This window comes from Mizuhopecten yessoensis, unplaced genomic scaffold (genome assembly GCF_002113885.1).
Source record: "Mizuhopecten yessoensis strain PY_sf001 unplaced genomic scaffold, ASM211388v2 scaffold2307, whole genome shotgun sequence".
In the NCBI taxonomy this organism is placed as follows: domain Eukaryota; kingdom Metazoa; phylum Mollusca; class Bivalvia; order Pectinida; family Pectinidae; genus Mizuhopecten; species Mizuhopecten yessoensis.
In genome coordinates this window covers 690677-711205 of record NW_018404481.1, presented here as the reverse complement: position 1 = coordinate 711205, position 20529 = coordinate 690677, and the positions used below count along the sequence as shown (strand labels likewise).

Below are 20529 nucleotides of genomic sequence, written 5' to 3'. Positions count from 1 at the left end.
TTGAAACGTTAACTACACCTCATGTGGTACTTGTCTTGATATCTCCTTAAATATGATCTTACATTTGATTAAGCAGTATATATTGATAAAAAAGATTATTAGAGAAAAATAGTACAGTATAATGATAAATATGAATGAACATTAAAAAGATGTAGATACTCTAATTGCCATATGAATGAATTTCAGATATCAATACTGAGCCGATTTCACACTGTGTCAATTTCACTCTGCGTGACAATGGTTTTACCATATTATGAATTAATTCGTAAATGTCAAAGTATTTACCGAGATGTGACTTTGTGATGAACCGTTAGGAGTAGTGAATATTTTTGGGGTGTGGCATTCGCCAAAGGACAATGATTTGCAGAAATGTATATCCCGATTAATAGGTTGTTTACCAAACACAGTATGAAGCCTAGACTAAACGCCTTCGTCAGCTTCTGTTTATCCCTGAAAATCATATATATATAAACCTTTATTTCATGTCCAAAAGCGCCGTCACCAGGAAACATGATAAGGAGATCTATCAGGCAGGTATAATTAATCCCAAAGCCCCCGATCTCATCGTTTTCCCGTAGTATCTAATTGCTGCAAACTCACTCCTTTTGCAGAATCTTACCACTGAACCGATGTTAAAGGCTTTAAGATTACTTATACCTAATTAGGATCCCGACAAGGCTTAACCTTGCTTTTACCCCAATCACCACCCCCGCAAACCTAAATAGCAAAAAGGGTTATTGCAAACACTAGCTTATTGCTAAATCTTTTCTTTCCCGAAACAACTATCAACTATAATAACGGACGGAATTTGAATATTTTATTGCATAAGTTAACGGTATCGATCCGACGAAGATTTTGAATTATATATATTTCATCCATAAGGTCCCAAAACCCCTGTCATCAAACACTGTCAATACGCTTTGAAAACTTTTTTTCCCGTAATGATTATAGTTTTTTTGTTAAATCATTTCTAAAAACAAAACCTTGCATTGCTGGACTTTTTTAGACCGGGATTCGAACACTGAACCTCATATTGTTATACTGTCGCTATAACCGATTGAGCTACCTGGTGAACGGAAGTGTACTTGTCCGACTGTGCTACAGTTATATCCAAAACGAAATTTAATGAAATTAAATTAAATTAAACTAAATCAAACAAAACTAAGGGGAGGTTACTGTATATTTAAACTTTAGTTAAATGCCTTCATTTAATACCTTTGACCTATACCCCTATTCTTTATGCAGTTAGTTAAATATCGTTTCAAAGATTTTTTCAAATGTATCATTTCTATCTTAATCTAGCGTAAGTATTTTGAAATGTACTGTTGTCAGTAGTCACTATACTTTTCTTTAATATCACTCTGCTGACAAATGAAGATCATCGACCAACTTCAGAATTTGTCTTTTATCTTTTAAACATACACAATGACAGTTTTGCTAATATCTAAAACAAAAATGACAGTTTTGGTTGGGCGATCGCTAATTTCCCTACATGCGAAGTTAACATATCACAGTTTAGCCAAGAACCTGCTGTAAGAATATGCTTTTTCTACGTTCTACTGACGAATGGACGGATAACATAAGAAATGTGACAGTTGCCATCGTTATCAACTTTCTATATATGATATTCCAGTGTCTGCTTTTGTTTAAGTGTTGACATACAGTATGTTTATTTTCATGTGTTTCCATGTTATCAAGCAAAAACGTCGAAGAAAGATTCTCGATTTTGTCTTTCGTAATGTTGAAATAACATTTCCAACTTAGTGAAGTTGAGTTATTGATGTTAAATGTTAGTTGTGGGTTGTGCCAATCAGTCATGGATATACAACATTTTCCTCACAAATACAAAAAGGATCATAAAATTTAAATATGTGGTTATCGGATTAGGATGGTAATCTCTAGAAATTGAATGCTATGTATGGGTTGTGCTAATCAATCAAGGCATTCAGGGTATTTGTTACGTCGATTATGTGTTAAGCCTCGTTTTAGATGGTAGACTGAAAATGTTTCTATTTGACAGAAGAAATGAATAGTGTATGTGCTTGTCGCAGACAAAAATGCAACTCGGGGTCGAAAAGATGTTTTGCAACAGGCACAAGACCTTGAAAGAAGTTTTTTTATCACGTGTAAAAACTAATTAACACTGAAACACTGCCTAAGGTCTATTTCGAAATGTGGATATATCGTTTGCGATAAGACACTTTTCTTGATTCTATTGAAATAATTTATGTGTTTAATAAAACGTTTACTCAGACTCGAACGATTTTTCGGAAAGCCCTACTGATGAAATTTCTTAGAAACGCTGAGTCTGATAGGTTTTTCCTTTTTTTTCAAGACAACAATTAGCCATAGCGTCTCCATGTTGACCGGGTTACATGTAACTTCCCTTGGGGCTTATTTCTGCTTTAATGCCCGACTAATTTGTGACACATATGAATCCATTCAACTACTGATTAAAACTCGGACTTGCTCAATTAATGCAATGCTGGGCAATAACACGTGTAAACGGCTAACCGCTTTGTTTTGCTGTGAGAGGCAATCCATATTCGGTCGTGTCTCTTCGTCGAGATTAGCCGATGACATCGAACAAATAATGTTATCAATTGCACTTCCGACCTTTGGCAAAACATACCACACATATCGGACATAGTTCCATTACGGTATAAAAAGGTTCACGGTGTTGTCACGTTTTAATGTGAATTTCCTTTCGACGTGTCAACCGCCGGTAATTTCCACAACAAGGTCGATCTCATACATTTCCAACTCATTGGTTAAGTCGGCAGAGTCGATGAGTTAATTGATGAGTGGTTAATGTTCCTTGCCATACTGCCAGCGGCGTGGACGTCATTGACAGAATTCAATTCTAAATGCTCGTGATGGTTCCTTAAGAAATTGACATGTCAAAAACTGGGTAGTTAAAATAACCAAGACCTTTAGTCACAGAGTAGAATATGGTAAGTCCTCTGAATTATTTTACTTGACAAAGATGAGGTGTCTTTAGCATATCGCCGAGCAACTTCAACCAAGCAGATATTAGCATTACAAAAAACCGCGCCAAACATTGCGGTATTTTGTCATTTACGTTTTTTTTATCACGATGATGATGATGATGATGATGATGATGATGATGATGATGATGATGATGATGATGATGATTCGAAATAATTATGATGATAATGTTGATGCTGATGTTGTTTTAACAGTTTTGTATTTTTCACAGTTTTGTATTGTTCACAGTCTGTAATTTTTCACAGTTTTGTATTTTCACAGTTTTGTATTTTTCACAGTTTTGTATTGTTCAAAGTCTGTATTTTTCACAGTTTTGTAATTTTTACAGTTTTGTATTGTTCACAGTCTGTATTTTTCACAGTTTTGTATTTTTCACAGTTTATTATTGTTCACAGTCTGTATTTTTCACAGTTTTGTATTGTTCACAATCTGTATTTTTCACAGTTTTGTACTGTTCACAGTCTATATTTTTCAGTTTTGTATTGTTCACAGACTGTATTTTTCACAGTTTGTATTTTCACAGTTTTGTATTGTTCACAGTCTGTATTCTTTACAATTTTGTATTATTTACAGTCTGTATTTTTCACAGTTTTGTATTTTTCAGTTTTGTACTGTTCACAGTCTGTATTTTTCACAGTTTTGTTTTTGTATTTTTCACAGTTATGTATTTTTCACAGTTTTGTATTTTTCACAGTTTTGTATTGTTCACAGTCTGTATTTTTCATAGTTTTGTTTTTGTATTTTTCACAGTTATGTTTTGTTTTTGTATTTTTCACAGTTATGTATTTTTCACAGTTTTGTATTTTTCACAGTGTGTATTTTTCACAGTTTTGTATTTTTCACAGTTTTGTTTTTGTATTTTTTACAGTTTTGTATTGTTCACAGTCTGTATTTTTCACATTTTTGTATTGTTCACAATCTGTATTTTTCACAGTTTTGTATTTTGCACAGTCTGTATTTTTCACAGATTTGTACTGTTCACAGTCTGTTTTTTTCACAGTTTTGTATTGTTCACAATCTGTATTTTTCACAGTTTTGTATTGTTCACAGTCTGTATTTTTCATAGTTTTGTATTTTTCACAGTCTGTATTTTTCACAGTTCGAATTTTCAGTTTTGTATTGATCACAGTCTGTATTTTTCACGTTTTTGTTTTATTTTTCACAGTTTTGTATTGTTCACAGTCTGTATTTTTCACAGTTTTTTATTTTCACAGTCTGTATGTTTTTTTTACAGTTTTGTATTGTTCACAGTCTGTACTTTTCACAGTTTTGTATTTTTCACAGTTTTGTATTTTTCAGTTTTTTATTGTTCACAGTCTGTATTTTTCACGGTTTTGTATTTTTCACAGTCTGTATTTTCACCACCTGTGTTTTTTAACACAATGCGTGTCTTTTACTCGGTCATGACCTCGCACTTGGGTACATTTGATTTAATAACACACCTAGAACAAAGGCGACATATTCCTTGATCCATGTAAATAAATCATTACTACCCTTGATTTATCGCGTGTATTCATAGCTTCCGAACGGTATCATATGCCAGCTTGTTATCATGTAACGTATTATCGATAATAATCGACTGTCATGCTATTATCTTTACCATGTAACACGATATCTATATCTGCCTGAGGTCGATGTTCTTGTCAAAACACGATTAAAATCAAATCAAATGACACTGACGCATGATACAATTTGTACATACATTATAGTTTTGATTATTTATAATGAATAAAAAGGATTATTTTACGGTTTATATATAATTTTGCAAAAAAGCATAATATTACGCAGTAATTTCATCGCCGATCAACTTCAAAATGCGATCGCTGAGCAAAACATTCTCTGAAACACCTCACCAAAAATTCTCCCAATATACATACAAATGTATACAGGAGCCCAGCACATTAAAATACCACCCTTAGACTAGGCCACATTTTTGAAGAAAAAATGGCTTTGTGCATGTTTTAGAAGAATTTGGTAACACCCCTTATTTATAAAACTTACCGATCTATCTTTTTTGGTTAAGGGTCCATATGCCAAAAAATAAATGGCCGCCGATTTATTTTGGAAATTCAATAGGTATATGAAATATTTGATGTACATAACTTTTTTGTCGTTAAATTATGTTAAAACAGTTTTCGGACCTCCTGAAGATAAATTAGTTAATAAAAAAGTAACTTATAATTACATTACTGGGTAAAAGGGGCCATTTTTCACTGAAAACAAGGTGACCGTCATCATTTTTTGAAATTTCTCATCAGTTCATCATTTAATTGGGAAGTATGTTAAGATCATTTGAATTGAATAAAAATGGCTTAAAATTCTCTCGCTGAAATGGCCATATAACATATAAGTTTCCATTTCAGATGATACATTGATAGACATTCCGATTATCAAGCTATTTTCCTTATGTTCTGGATTAAGTACAATTCGAAAGTGACATAGGGAAGGTGTGTATATTGAGATGAAATTTATAACATTTTAATTCAACATTGTTAACACACCAAAGTTAAATTTTTGGATGAAAATAACCACTAATTTTCAAATTTTAAATATCAGTATGCACAACCATGAGATTGAGGACCAAAGTCAAAGACTACCCTAGGATGGGTATAATAGAAAGACATCAGTAATAATGTGTTTTTAAGGAAAGTTTACCCATCTTGTAAACCTTGTGTATTTGAAACACTCTGAACCAGACAAACATTAAGTTTGAATTTTGTTACTTCGCCCAAAATCGCCAAGAAAATATGAGGAAGAAATAGGACATAATGCAACAGTATGCCAGTAGAACAAAAGAGGAGACCATCGCCATATATAACTCCAAACATAGTCATTGACCACCAGTCAAAGTTGGCACTTTCTTGCGGAGAGGAAGGGGATGCCAGTAGAGCAAATAAGGTCATCGTCATTTTTGCTCTCGAAGCACTAATTGACCACTAGCCAAAGCTGGCACTCTCTTCCGGAGAGGCTAGATCCATTCCCACGCACTTGATTCTACGTGTCGGTAGTGCGGAATATCAATTTGTCAGATGATATGTCATGCTCTTACTTTTAAGGTGAAACATTTCATGAATGGTGAAGACCCATAAATGACCGATATACGAACCCGATGACAGTGGATACCAGCGTCAAAATGTGGCGTAGACAATGTCTGCACAATCAATAAATGAAATAAACTCAAAGCAACATGAACTAATGAGTTGTAACAATCGGTAAGACCTCGTGAACCTCAAACAAATCCCGAAAGCAAATTAAGAGAAAAGAGTGAGTGTACCATGCATGTCCTAAATAGTTTGTTCGTATATGAATGGAATATGAACCAGCAAGAGAGACTGAAAAGACAGTTCTGTTTATATAAAGTTGTCGGCAAACAGTGTTACATATGAAAAGTTTGTTGTAAGCGGTGCTGCATTTCAACGGATGGTGGTGAACAACGAAACACATAAAAAGTTGGCGGTAGAAAAAGCTACACATGTTGTTTGATGTCAGGAGATATACCTACAAATGTACAATGATAGTGGTAGAAAGTGCTACACATGTAAAATTATGTCGATAGACAGACATATATGTGTTAAATGATTGTGGTAGACAGACCTACATAATAATATGTTAAATCATGCTGGTAGACAGTGAAGCAAGTGTTAATTGATGGTGGTATACTGACCTATATATATGTAAAATGATGGCAGTAGACAGCCCTACATGTAAAGAACAGATGAAGTGTCACTTACTTTCCAACATTTTATTGGTGTTGATGCTTATTTATTTGTAACTATACTACATCATGTACATGTTGTAAACAATTCCTTGTTTTTGTTTGTGCTTAAAGTCTATAAATCAATACTTGTACACTGAACTATGTTTGGCGCCTTAATTACGTCACATTTCCCTGTTGTTTTTGGTCGATTGTACATTTTGGCGCCAATATGTTCCTCTGGAAGAAATTAGTTCTGATCAACTATGTAGTTTATGTAATAACATATTATTTCCAGAAAACATTACATGTTCTTAATGTTACAGTTTACTTGTATGGTCTTTGTTATATGACATATAGTTATGAATTACCGACACTTCAGGCAAGTTTTCAAGGCGTCACTACAGCAAAACCTCATTATACTGCCACCATTTGTCCAAAAAAAATCAACGTTATAAAGGGATTGGCGATACATTGAGGGAAACGTACAGAGGAATTATGAAGAAAAATAGAAAAGGGCATTAATTTTGAAAAATATTGGCAGTAAGCGATGTCGCAAATGTAACGAGGGACATTATATCAAGGTTTTACTGTATTTTACTGACTACATGTTGTGTGATAATGAAAATTGATTTCTGCCACTAGGCGAAAAACATCCCTTTCATGTTTCGATAAAAGCCTAATGCTCAATGCTGAATTGTGACAAAATAGAGTCCGAATTTGTCATCTGCAAATGCGGTATAGAGACGTAAGTCTATATTTTCAGGACTTCAAATCATCAGTAAAGGTTTTCCTTTCATTTCTAGTAATGCCATTACTTCCCTCATCTATTGCATACTAGATATCAAAGAAGCTATGCTCATGTGGCTCCACTTTTATCAAGACACACGAAATTCCACTGTGTTCCAGACGAACAATTAATGTTCCCCTGTGTTCCACTAGCACAATGTGCCACTGTGTTCCACAAGCACGATGTTCCACTCTGTTCTACAAGCACGTTGTTCCACTGCGTTCTACAAGCAAGATGTTCCACTGTATTCTACAAGCACAATGTTCCACTGTGTTCTACAATCACGATATCCCACTGTGTTCTACAAGCACGATGTTCCCCTGTGTTCCACAAGCGCAATGTTCCACTGTGTTCCACAAGCACGATGTTCCACTGTGTTCCACAAGCGCAATGTTCCACTGTGTTCAACAAGCACGATGTTCCACTGTGTTCTACAAGCACGATGTTCCACTTTGTTCTACAAGCACGATGTTCCACTGTGATCCACAATCACAATGTTCAACCGTGTTCTACAAGCACGATGTTCCACTGTGTTCCACAAGCACGATGTTCCATTGTGTTCTACAAGCACGATGTTCCACCGTGTTCTACAAGCACGATGTTCCACTGTGTTCCACAAGCACGATGTTCCACTGTGTTCTACAAGCACGATTGCCACTGTGTTTCACAAGCACGATGTTCCACTGTGTTCCACAAGCGCAATGTTCCACAAGCACGATGTTCCACTGTGTTCCACAAGCACGAAGCTCCATTGTGTTCTACAAGCACGATGTTCCACCGTGTTCTACAAGCAAGATGTTCCACTGTGTTCCACAAGCACGATGTTCCACTGTGTTCTACAAGCACGATGTTCCCCTGTGTTCTACAAGCCCGATGTGCCACTGTGTTCTACAAGCACGATGTTTCACTGTGTTCTGCAAGCACGATGTTCCACTGTGTTCCACAAGCACGAAGCTCCATTGTGTTTTACAAGCACGATGTTCCACCGTGTTCTACAAGCAAGATGTTCCACTGTGTTCCCCAAGCACGATGTTCCACTGTGTTATACAAGCACGATGTTCCACTGTGTTCTACAATCACGATGTTTCCCTGTGTTCCACAATCACGATGTTCCCCTGTGTTCTACAAGCACGTTGTTCCACTGTGTTCTACAAGCACGATATGCACGATGCTCCACTGTGTTCTACAAGCACGATGTTCCCCTGTGTTCTACAAGCACGATGTTTCACTGTGTTCTGCAAGCACGATGTTCCACTGTGTTTTACAATCACGATGTCCCCCTGTGGTCTACAAGCACGATGTTCCACCGTGTTCTACAAGCAAGATGTTCCACTGTGTTCCACAAGCGCAATGTTCCCCAAGCACGATGTTCCACTGTGTTATACAAGCACGATGTTCCACTGTGTTCTACAATCACGATGTTTCCCTGTGTTCCACAATCACGATGTTCCCCTGTGTTCTACAAGCACGATGTTTCAACTTGTTCCACAAGCACGATGTTCCACTGTGTTTTACAATCACGATGTTCCCCTGTGTTCTACAAGCACGATGTTCCAACGTGTTCCACAAGCACGATGTTCCACTGTGTTCTGCAAGCACGATGTTCCACTGTGTTTTACAATCACGATGTCCCCCTGTGTTCTACAAGCACGATGTGCCACTGTGTTCTACAAGCACGATGTTTCAACGTGTTCCACAAGCACGATGTTCCACAATCACAATGTGCCACTGTGTTTCACAAGCACGATATGCCACTGTGTTCTACAAGCACGATGTTCCACTGTGTTCCACAAGCACGATGTTCCACTGTGTTCTACAAGCACGATGTTCCACCGTGTTCTACAAGCACGATGTTCCACTGTGTTCTACAAGCACGATGTTTCACTGTGTTCTGCAAGCACGATGTTCCACTGTGTTTTACAATCACGATGTTCCCCTGTGTTCTACAAGCACGATGTTCCACCGTGTTCTACAAGCACGATGTTCCACTGTGTTCTACAAGCACGATGTTCCAATGTGTTCCACAATTACAATGTGCCACTGTGTTCCACAAGCACGATGTGCCACTGTGTTCTACAAGCACGATGTTCCAACGTGTTCCACAAGCACGATGTTCCACTGTGTTCCACAATCACAATGTGCCACTGTGTTTCACAAGCACGATATGCCACTGTGTTCTACAAGCACGATGTTCCACTGTGTTCCACAAGCACGATGTGCCACTGTGTTCTACAAGCACGATGTTCCCCTGTGTTCTACAAGCACGATGTTCCCCTGTGTTCTACAAGCACGATGTTCCCCTGTGTTCTACAAGCACGATGTCCCACTGTGTTTTACAAGCACGATATTCCACTGTGTTCTACAAGCACGATGTTCCATTGTGTTCTACAAGCACGATGTTCCACTGTGTTCCACAAGCACGATGTGCCACTGTGTTCCACAAGCACGATGTTCCACTGTGTTCTACAAGCACGATGTTCCCCTGTGTTCTACAAGCACGATGTTCCACTGTGTTCTCCAAGCACGATATTCCACTGTGTTGTACAAGCACGATGTTCCACTGTGTTCTACAAGCACGTTATTCCACTGTGTTCCACAAGCACGATGTGCCATTGTGTTCCACAAGCACGATGTGCCACTGTGTTCTACAAGCACGATATTCCACTGTGTTTTTCAAGCACGATGTACAACTCTGTTTAAGCGGTAACACTTTATGAGAAGTTAATAAGTTTAAATGATATTTGCTCTTTAATAAATTTTAAAAAAATCTCTCTAAAATTCCAATAGGAGAAATGTTCAGACCAAAACAAATCCATGCAAACGTATAAAATTGAAAAAAATGGAATTGATTGCTTTTGAAGCCGACATAAAGTCAACATCATTGTGATAATGAAACGAATCGTGCTTAGCACGATTGATATTTGAAACAAAAATCGATGAAGAAAATACTAGGCCCATTGATTTTGTTATTGCAGACATCTCCAATGATCTCGAAATAGGGTTTCGGCAGTAGGCTGTACTTTATCAGTCAGCACTTTAGTCAAGCTGGTATTGATTCAAAAATCGCAGGTTTAATGCTTTAATAATAGCGTTTTTAGCGTTTGCTATTGCCAGCCTCATAGAAGCAAGAAAAGAAATATATGTTCCACCAAATAAAAAGCTTCACCTTTCATAAAGGATACATTCAGTTTTAGCTTAAAGAAAAATGCTATTCCGTCTTTGCGTATTGCAGAGTTATCTTCTCTTGTGAGCAGGTATTGATTGTTACGTCATTGGTTTGTGAGAGTAACGTCATCAATTTTTGAGAAATCGACGTAATTTTCTCACACAAACCAATGACGTAACAATCAATACTTGCTCACAAGAGAAGATAACTCTGCAATATGCAAAGACGGAATACGGTGTGGAGAGGTAGCTGCTTTAACAGAATTAACTTTTGATAATAATGAATATTCAAAGTTGTATTGTAAAGATAATGCAATATAACTATTGAAACAATTGCATAAAATTAACGTAAGAATATTGATAAACAATCAGAGTGATACATGTAAATGTGTATGATCTTCATATAGAACAATATAGCTATATGGCCTTATTATACTGACCATCAAAAATGTGTATGGCCTAGTGCTAACCTTACCATAAAGTACTACAAGTGTATTGTCTAATATCATTATCCTTTAAAATAGTTATACAAGGGTATGTCCTAATATTGCTAACCTGCACATAGAGTTATACTTAAACATTAAACGCGCGCATTATGATTTGTTTGCTTGCAAAGCTGTGTCATTCAAATAGATCATAAACACCATACAAAAACAGTTCAATACTTATATTTACATTTTCTCTGCCTTTTATGTTCTATTTAACTTACAATATATATTTAAAGTTTAAAATTCTCGCCTTATCGACAGTCCACACAAACTCGTTCTATAGTTGGAACAGCGTGCTCTCGCGTGCTGATTGGCAAATAACAAGCAATTCAATTCTATTCCACGATTCAGTATTTATACAATTGCGTATGATATGTCTATAGGGTGATTTAAGTCTATCAATAGAAATCTGAGCTTTAAGTTAGATTTGAAATTGTTTCAATTTTTCCCCGGAACAAATTTCGCGCATGGAGAAATACAGTGGTCACTGTAAATCCGACCTTGCCCTCCACAAGGGAGTTATTTTTGGAACTTGAATAAGAAGAGAGAAAAGTTCGAATTTGTGAAGAATCCAGGCTTGAACTTATTTGAAGATTGTATGGGAACCTGACTACAGTCAGTAGATTTTACAACAGCCTCGTTATTTGACATGTCGTTAGGGACTGAGGAAACCGTGGCTGAGAGACGCGTGATACTAATAGCGTTTGAAGTGAGTGATCTTGCGACGGAGCACAGGCGTTCGTTACAAATGTCTAAAATACACATATGCCTAAAATACACATATGACTTGTATATGTTTATGTGTGCTGTGACTCATATCAGGAGGTCTATAGCATATGTGTATTTCAGACATTTGCAACGAACCCCTGTTGATCAGTGCAATGTAACAGACGATATTTCTGATAAATTGCATGAGTGTTAAAGTTGTTTCCATATTACCGGCATTGGTTATTTCAACATATGTGGATTTTGTACGATATCGCAGACCTTAGTGTTGTTTTGTTGTAATAAAAGGTGGTTTTTTTTTAATATTGTCTATTTGGCACAGTTACAATAACATTGTCAAGCCCCACATTGCCCAGCGATATTTCAGTAGCCGTCATGTTTATTAACATTGGATATTGTAGTTCCGGTCGGTGTTGTATTAATACGTTAAGAATTGTGTCTTGAGCTGCATGGTATTTAAAGTCCCATCAACGACACAACTTTCAAATAGCCTATATAGTCACAATGCCATGCAAATGTAAATATACGTGTATGGTATTATATTGCTACGTAATATAAGCGTATGGCTTTATATTGCTAACCTTCAAAAGAGTAATTCAAGTGTATGCAAGACCACACACTTGTGTTTTTCTTACGAATCAGAAAGCACAAGTTTATTGCGCGGACGTATATATTCACTCGTGCGCTCCGCGCACGAGTGAATATATACGTCTGCACAATAAATGAGAGTTAACAATATACGATCATTTCTAACTAATCAGAAAGCACTCATTTATTGTGCGGACGTATATATTCACTCGTCCGCGCACGAGTGAATATATACGTCCGCACATTAAACTTGTGCTTTCTGATTCGTAAGAAAAACACAAGTGTGTGGTCTTGCTTTTATCACATACCTTCCGTATTTGGTAGAGATCGATACAAAGATTTTATAAACTTTGATATATTTTGCAAATACCGGGAACTTTTCAGTTCGCCATGACAAGGGGATTCCCATCAAACGTAGTTCCGGCTAGTAGGTAAATACAACATTCCGTATTGCACATGTGCAATACAGAACGTTGTATTTCATGGTCTAAAAATTGCTTGAATTACTATAACAAGATTCAACAGGTATGCGATAAAATTGTATGATCGTATATTGTTAACTCTCACATAGAGTAATATGTGTATGGTCTTATATTGTTAACTCTCACATAGAGTAATACAAGAGTATGATCGTATATTGTTAACTCTCACATAGAGTAATATAAGTGTATGGTCTTATATTGTTAACTCTCACATAGAGTAATACAAGTGTATGATCGTATATTGTTAACTCTCACATAGAGTAATACAAGTGTATGATCGTATATTGTTAACTCTCACATAGAGTACAGTGTAATACAAGTGTATGATCGTATATTGTTAACTCTCACATAGAGTACAGTGTAATACAAGTGTATGATCGTATATTGTTAACTCTCACATAGAGTACAGTGTAATACAAGTGTATGATCGTATATTGTTAACTCTCACATAGAGTAATATAAGTGTATGGTCTTATATTGCTAACATGCAAAAGAGTAATACAAATGTATGGCCCTATCGTACACGCCTTTAATAAAGTTACATTGTATAAACTTGTGCATACCCTTATATTGTAAACATCATGTATGTCTGGATTCCTGACTTTGTCAGTATCAATACAGTGTTATTTTTGCGTTATTATCCATAATCTCTAAATCATATGTCTTTTTGAGCTTATCATTAGTGGTGTATAATGCAACGCTTTTACATTCCAAAAAACATAAATTTAACAGATTGAAGGGTTGGACGGTAACGATCTCCCTACTTTGTCATACGCATAGTGGAGCGATCCAGAACCACAGTCTCTCAATGACAGCTTCATACCAGTGTGACGAAGGTTTCTAACTGCTCCATCATAGCAGACTGAGGTTTAGGGAAATATGTATCCTACGTCTCTAGTTTGTGACAGTTGTTTCGTATTGCTTCTGTTTACCACAATGAAAGAGAGCTGGAGTACTCCAGAGCTCCTGTTATAACTAGCTGTAACCGTTGCTATTAGTGTTAATGGGTACAGAAATGTCGTACCCGCTCAATTCATCAGATTCAATAATAATGGTGACAAATCATTGACCATTAGCTACACACATCAGTACTTACATTAGAGTGTTAAAATATCGATAAAATTAGCCCCACAAGCTAGCTCAACTTGTCACTTCCCCGACCAGCACTGCCTAGTACCACAGCGCTATGTCGGTTTATGAGCTAAACATAGAGTAACATAGAGCCTCGAACTCCGTCTTATTTTCCAAGGCCCCTGCTGATCCAGTATTTACAGGGCTTCAAAACCGCATTCCAGGACCGAGAAGAAGAAAGCATGCCTAGCTTAACTGAAGATAACATACACTGTTATTGGTATGGACAATATCCAGAAATGGTTCTTAATATATGGTTGACTATGGATTCCAATTCGTTGTCATGGTAACGGATTAAAGGACCCAATTCCTAATTTAAGCAGATGTCAACAGTAAACATTTACACATTTACAAGGCTCCAAATTTAGTAGAACATGTATTTGTTGTATCAATGGTGTGTGTGAACCGCTTTGAGACGACCTAAGAACTAGGTTGTGATAAAGCGGTATATAAGAACCTCAAATTATTATTATTATTACTATTATGTCAAGAATGTGTGAAAATAGTAAAACTTCGATATAATGTCTCTTGTTTGTTTACAATGAAAACAAACCGACCAGTTGCTTTAAAACCTCGTATATCACCCTTTTTTTATACACAGTAAAACCTCGATATATCACCCTTTTTCATATACAGTAAAACTTCGATATATCATCCTTTTTCATATACAGTAAAACCTCGATATATCACCCTTTTTCATACACAGTAAAACTTCGATATATCACCCTTTTTCATACACAGAAAAACCTCGATATATCACCCTTTTTATACACAGTAAAACTTCGATATATCATCCTTTTTCATATACAGTAAAACCTCGTATATCACCCTTTTTTTATACACAGAAAAACCTCGATATATCACCCTTTTTCATAGACAGTAAACCTCGCTATATCACCCTTTTTCATACACAGTAAAACTTCGATATATCATCCTTTTTATACACAGTAAAACCTTGAAATATCACCCTTTTTCATATACAGTAAAACCTCGATATATCACCCTTTTCATAGACAGTAAAACCTCGATATATCACCCTTTTTATACACAGTAAAACCTTGAAATATCATCCTTTTTATACACAGTAAAACCTCGATACAATACCCTTTTTCATACACAGTAATACTTCGATATAATACCCTTCGTTTAGGTAGAGTAAAACCTCCATATCATTCCCTTCAATAATACACATTAAAACCTAAATAAGATGTCCATTGATCACATACATTAAAACCTCGATATAATTCCCTTTTATATACAGTCAATCGTTTATATAATGCCCTAAAATATTACATCGATATAATGTCCCTGGTATATTGCCATTCAAACCTTGATATAGTGCCCATTGTTTGTACACATTAAAACCTTCATATAATGTCCCTAGGTTATGTACATTGAAACCTCGATATGATGCCCCTTCTTTTTATATAGCAAAACCTCGCTTTCCGTAAAAAAACCACCATTGCGATGTCCCTCTTTTTCTTTTCTTTTTTCATTTTGTTATTCCTGTATACACCTTCCTGAATTTCGATCCAAACCCCTTTATAATGCCCAAACTAAGTTGGATATATGATGGCAGTAAAACGATTTTTTATTGTTAAGTGGAAATATTGCAGGCAAAGACGTACCTATAAAACGTCAAACGGATTTTTTAAATCAATGCTATTATTTTAACACATCTTATAAATTATTCTATCCGCCTGTATGCTTTGAGCAGATTGCCATACATTTCCAATCTGTTCCCTGTTATATCCTATCAAATTGTTACGGCCAATAAGAATGATCAATGCATAGTCATGAACGTAACAGGATTTCGTGACGACCTCAACAAAACATTTCCCCAGTCTGTGTTGATACGTTAGCTTTTACGTCGACAATGCTATATTTAGAAGGGGTTATGCAAATGCTTTGATGTTGGCGCACTTTTGTGACGTTATTAAACATATGTGCTGACATGTTAAGGAATTAATACAAATTACTTTTTATTTCATCGAAAAAATACATATCACACCTAGCTTGATAAAATTATCCGTCTTTTTTTCCACATAATATTATTTCATGCTTCCATGCACCAGTGACACCCATTTGAATTCGTCTCTGGATGTAGTTAGTCAAGTGACGTTATACGGGTCAGTTAAACATGTACTATTCTAAAATATTTGGCCTCGATTGGAAGCTTGTTCACTTTTGGCGAGGCAGGGTTATGTTTCCTCGAATTTTTACAGAATAACAGCAATAAAGTAACGACTTTAATTATTTTGTTCAAATATGGATTATTTTTTCACATAAGGCTTACATCGATTCTATAACACACTTATATCACTAATGCTAGTATCCATTTGCCTTCAGGATGTGACAGAGAACCTTTAAACCTGAGGGGTGATTTGTTCGGTTTTCTTACCCTAGTCTATGCCGATGGTTAGACCGTCAAACAACCACCCTAAAGGTTGAAAGAAGCCTCTGTTACATTCTCGTGCTCCCTATGGTTGGTATTCTCCCATCATTCCAATATCGTTTGTTATCCTTATTTGCACACGACCTCTCCCATCAAGTGTTTTTATGACGTCAGATCTTATTGTTCCTGTCATGTCATAGTATTGTTTCTTTCTGCGTGCAATCTGTCATACCCTAAGGGGTGACAGTGAAATCATATCCTGGGGGTTGATATAAAAATCTTGACCATGTAAAACGGAAACAATTCAGTCAAAGGTTAAGTGCTTGTAACTTGTACATAGCGTGTTCATATAGAGTACTTATAACATATTTGGTATACATACGCAAGCATTAGAAATGAAACCATGTTTCGCTTTTAGATTTGCGAAATATTTGTATGTGTTTTTAAATGTTTCTTTTAACAATGTCATTTCCAATTGCAATGAACATTGACAACAGGCGGTGATATAACGCACCTTTTAATTATATTGTCAGTTGCAACTGGTGTTTCATAAATTTGTCATATAACGTTATTTAACAACGCCACATAACCTTGTCAATTTACGCCATTTAACAATATTTAAGTAAAACATTAACGTTGCTATTTGATAGCATTGAACATTGCTATATAAAATAATTTGTCAATTATCATTTCATTAAGCATCAAAACCATTTCACCTTTTCACCTTTGTCAATTATTATTTTCATTAAGCATTATTTAACATTGCCATTTTACTTTGTAACCATTGCCAACTGTCTTTCATTAAGCACCATTGTATAACATTGCAATTTCACTTTTCACTATTGTCAATTAACTTTTTCATTAAAAACCATTCAGCATTGCCATTTAACTTTTTTTACCATTGTTAATTATCATTTTCATTCAGCACTACTTAACATAACCATTTCCTTTTTTTAACCATTGTCAATTATAATTTTCACTAAGCACCATTTAACATTGACATTTAAGCCTTATTTAGCATTGTTATTTGAAATTGCAATAAAGTGCACGACATTGCTTAACTTTAATTGCACATTGCCACTTTCATTTATTAACTTATGAACTAGCAGCCATTTATAATTGCCGTCATTACACATCCGAACTGTGTTGGCTCGGTTTGCATTGATACGATGTTAAGCTATATGTATGTATGAATGTGTATCATATGTAATTGTTTTTAACGAAAAGTAGTAGCCGCTTCTACTCATCTCGAGTATTTTTTTAAAGAACAAAACCTAAACGTAAAACCATTTGCATGAATCATTCTAAAAGAGACAATGTTTCATGCAACGCTGGAGTAATGTCCGTTATGCTATGGGAACATTGGAAACGCTGATGTATTTTGGTAGTGCATGGTCTTCCTGATACAGGATGTGCATGCTTAGATACGCTTTGAAATCAGAAAATAAGAAAATACGAGAAAATTTGTCAATAGCAAAATATTTTATGCAAAAATAATTATGACAACCGATACATATACAAAATATTTTAACGTTGCATCGATTTTCCAAAGCTCCTTACGGAACCAGTCAAGCCGAAAGACGTTTAGCATGTGATTGAATGCGTTCCGAGAGAGTTACATTCGGAATCACAACAGTAAGACACTTAAAATAACAACAGATAAGCATTACTTACCAAAACTTATTTTCGATTCTGATTTGAACATTTTTAAAGTACATGAAACCTGCGTGTCAATGATACGAAAATAGAATAGAAATAACAATTAAGACGTCAACATTTAAGCAGAATCATAGTAGTACATCACCTATGTATCGACATGCGTCCATTAAGCACGTAGGTGTAGCATATATATCCAGAAGGGTTATTTTTAATGGTCTCTCTGTTCAGCACGCAGAAATGTTGTATCCCAAGGAAGTTTATATTTAGTTAAATTAAGCACACATTGTTGGAATATCCGAGAGAGTCTATTTTTGGCTACCTTTTGGCGTTCGGCCTATAGTACATTTTTGTACAAACTCACCACACAACTTTTTCAATGATTTTCGTACTTGACAGTTTACAATACCATACACTATAGGGTTTGTTGCATTTCCAATGAAAAACAAATATCTTAATACCATGTTTTTAGTAATTCCGAAAATATCCAGCCAAAACGGTAACCATGTTATAAGATATATCACTGTACATAGAAACAACATTTTTGCAGTTTTTCTGTGATTCCGTCTCCGGATTTTGTCCCCGGAATCTACTTTGCTACTTGGGCGTATTCGTTTGAACACATCGTGGAATTTGTACGTGTTTCCTGCAACGTTTAGTTTTGTTTTCTGCACTGATGTCACAACGTCGGCAGTCACTTCCGGTCCCTGTGAAGATGCATTCGTTACTACTGCTGTTTCATCAGCATGAATGTGAACTTTAGAATATTCCCAATCAATCTTATTCTTATGCGGTTCACTGTATGACTGACTGGCTTCTGAAGTCAACGAAAACTCTTTGGGTATTCCAGTCATCCGTTTTCGGAGTTTAGTTTTTTTCCAGAGAACCGTATACACAATGAGATAGAGAACAACAATAAATAAGAATGTGAGCAAAAAGATGACCATAAGTCCACCTTGGTATAATGTCACAAGTGTCTCACCCAAAATGGCGTACGTAAAATGACAGAATTTACTATGTGTGACGCTATGGTCGTAGGCACAACTGACGTTAGTTAGTTCCGCGTCGGACACAACAGCGAATATTCCTACAGACGGCGCTCCAAATAACATGCTGCAAAACGCAATGAATATCATTCCTCTGTTGACGTTTTGCACCGACATGCGAAGGGTGAGCCGACATACTGCAATGTATCGCTCAACTGCTATAGCTACGAGAGTTAGGTTGGACGCAACGATCACAAAATGACGTAAAAACTCGAAAGTTCGACAGACAACGTCATTCCTTACCATGTGTAGCTCGTAAACCATGGTATAGGGCATGATAAATGAGCAGACGAGAAGGTCAATGATAGCCAGTACCTTTATAAAGGTGTTAGCCGTGGTGTGGTCATTCCGATGGAAGTACACAATAAGAATTGGAATGTTTCCCAATGTGCCGATAACTGAGAACAGCGTTAAATACACGGCCAGTGTAATGTACTCCAAAGTCCAGGGTATACTTGAACTCGTGGCACCAAAAAGTTGGAGAGTTTCTAAAGCTGACTGGTTAGCCGCCACTGTCTTGTTCTCCATCGCCATGTTTGGGGCCAAGTCAGTGAAATACCCCATCAAGGGCAGACTAACTACCTCCCGCGTACACTTTACGTCAGCCAACATCAAATATATGTTACGCGACACATTCTTCTTATGAAATGCGTTACATTTTAAGTATAACAAACTATGAAGTAGTCTGTACTTCACCTCTGTACTACATCACAGCGTGCCGTTTAATCGCCGGAAGTGACCGGTTGAAACAACTTAGCCTCTCTGGGTTGCACTTCGCGGGCTACCGTATGTTATAGTAAAGTTATTTATGCGTGCGCATAAACAGACGTGTGAGTGAAAACCGATTCTATAAGCAATACGAGCCAGCATATGACATACGTCCAGACTTCACCGCAGTCTGTAGGTGTATGGCATCAGACGTGCAAGCAGACAGTGATATTGGCAGCTCGGCCAATCACTGCCTTGCTTCGATTTGCCGTACTAGGAATTGCAGCCACGCTTAAAAATACCCGTGCAGTTAGATTTTATAGTCACAGCAAATACAAAGAAATGAGTACCGATAGTTATCTATGGGACAATTATCGTAAAAGATATGAGAATTTGAATAGCTAGGGTTGACTATCTGATCGGCTTTTAAGGTCTGAAGGTGCTTGTGCCCGGCTATTTCAGAGGACTCTAAGAACCATATGGTTTTTAAAACATAGTATATGTACCATTCTCTATCGGTAGAGATCAATGCATGTCGACGTAGCCTGTTTTGTCTGGTCCTTGATGGGCCTAAGAATTATAACGAGGTGTAAAAAGGGCCCAGATAACCTCGTTGTCTCTTAGATCGAGGATACCTTTTAGCAACGAAAA

The 20529-nt window shown here is 36.4% G+C and overlaps 1 protein-coding gene across 1 annotated transcript; it reads right to left on the bottom strand.

Annotated features, from left to right (window-relative positions):
• Positions 1–17940: 17940 nt before the first annotated feature.
• LOC110445434 (growth hormone secretagogue receptor type 1-like) lies at positions 17941–20061 on the bottom strand. Its single transcript, XM_021490070.1, has one exon. It carries the CDS (start codon positions 19780–19782, stop codon positions 18433–18435), a length of 1350 nt encoding a protein of 449 aa, XP_021345745.1. The 5' UTR covers positions 19783–20061; the 3' UTR covers positions 17941–18432.
• Positions 20062–20529: the final 468 nt, after the last annotated feature.

Coding starts and splice junctions, on each gene's coding strand:
- LOC110445434 (XM_021490070.1), bottom strand. CDS start 19,782: ATGTTGGCTGACGTAAAGTGTACGCGGGAGGTAGTTAGTCTGCCCTTG.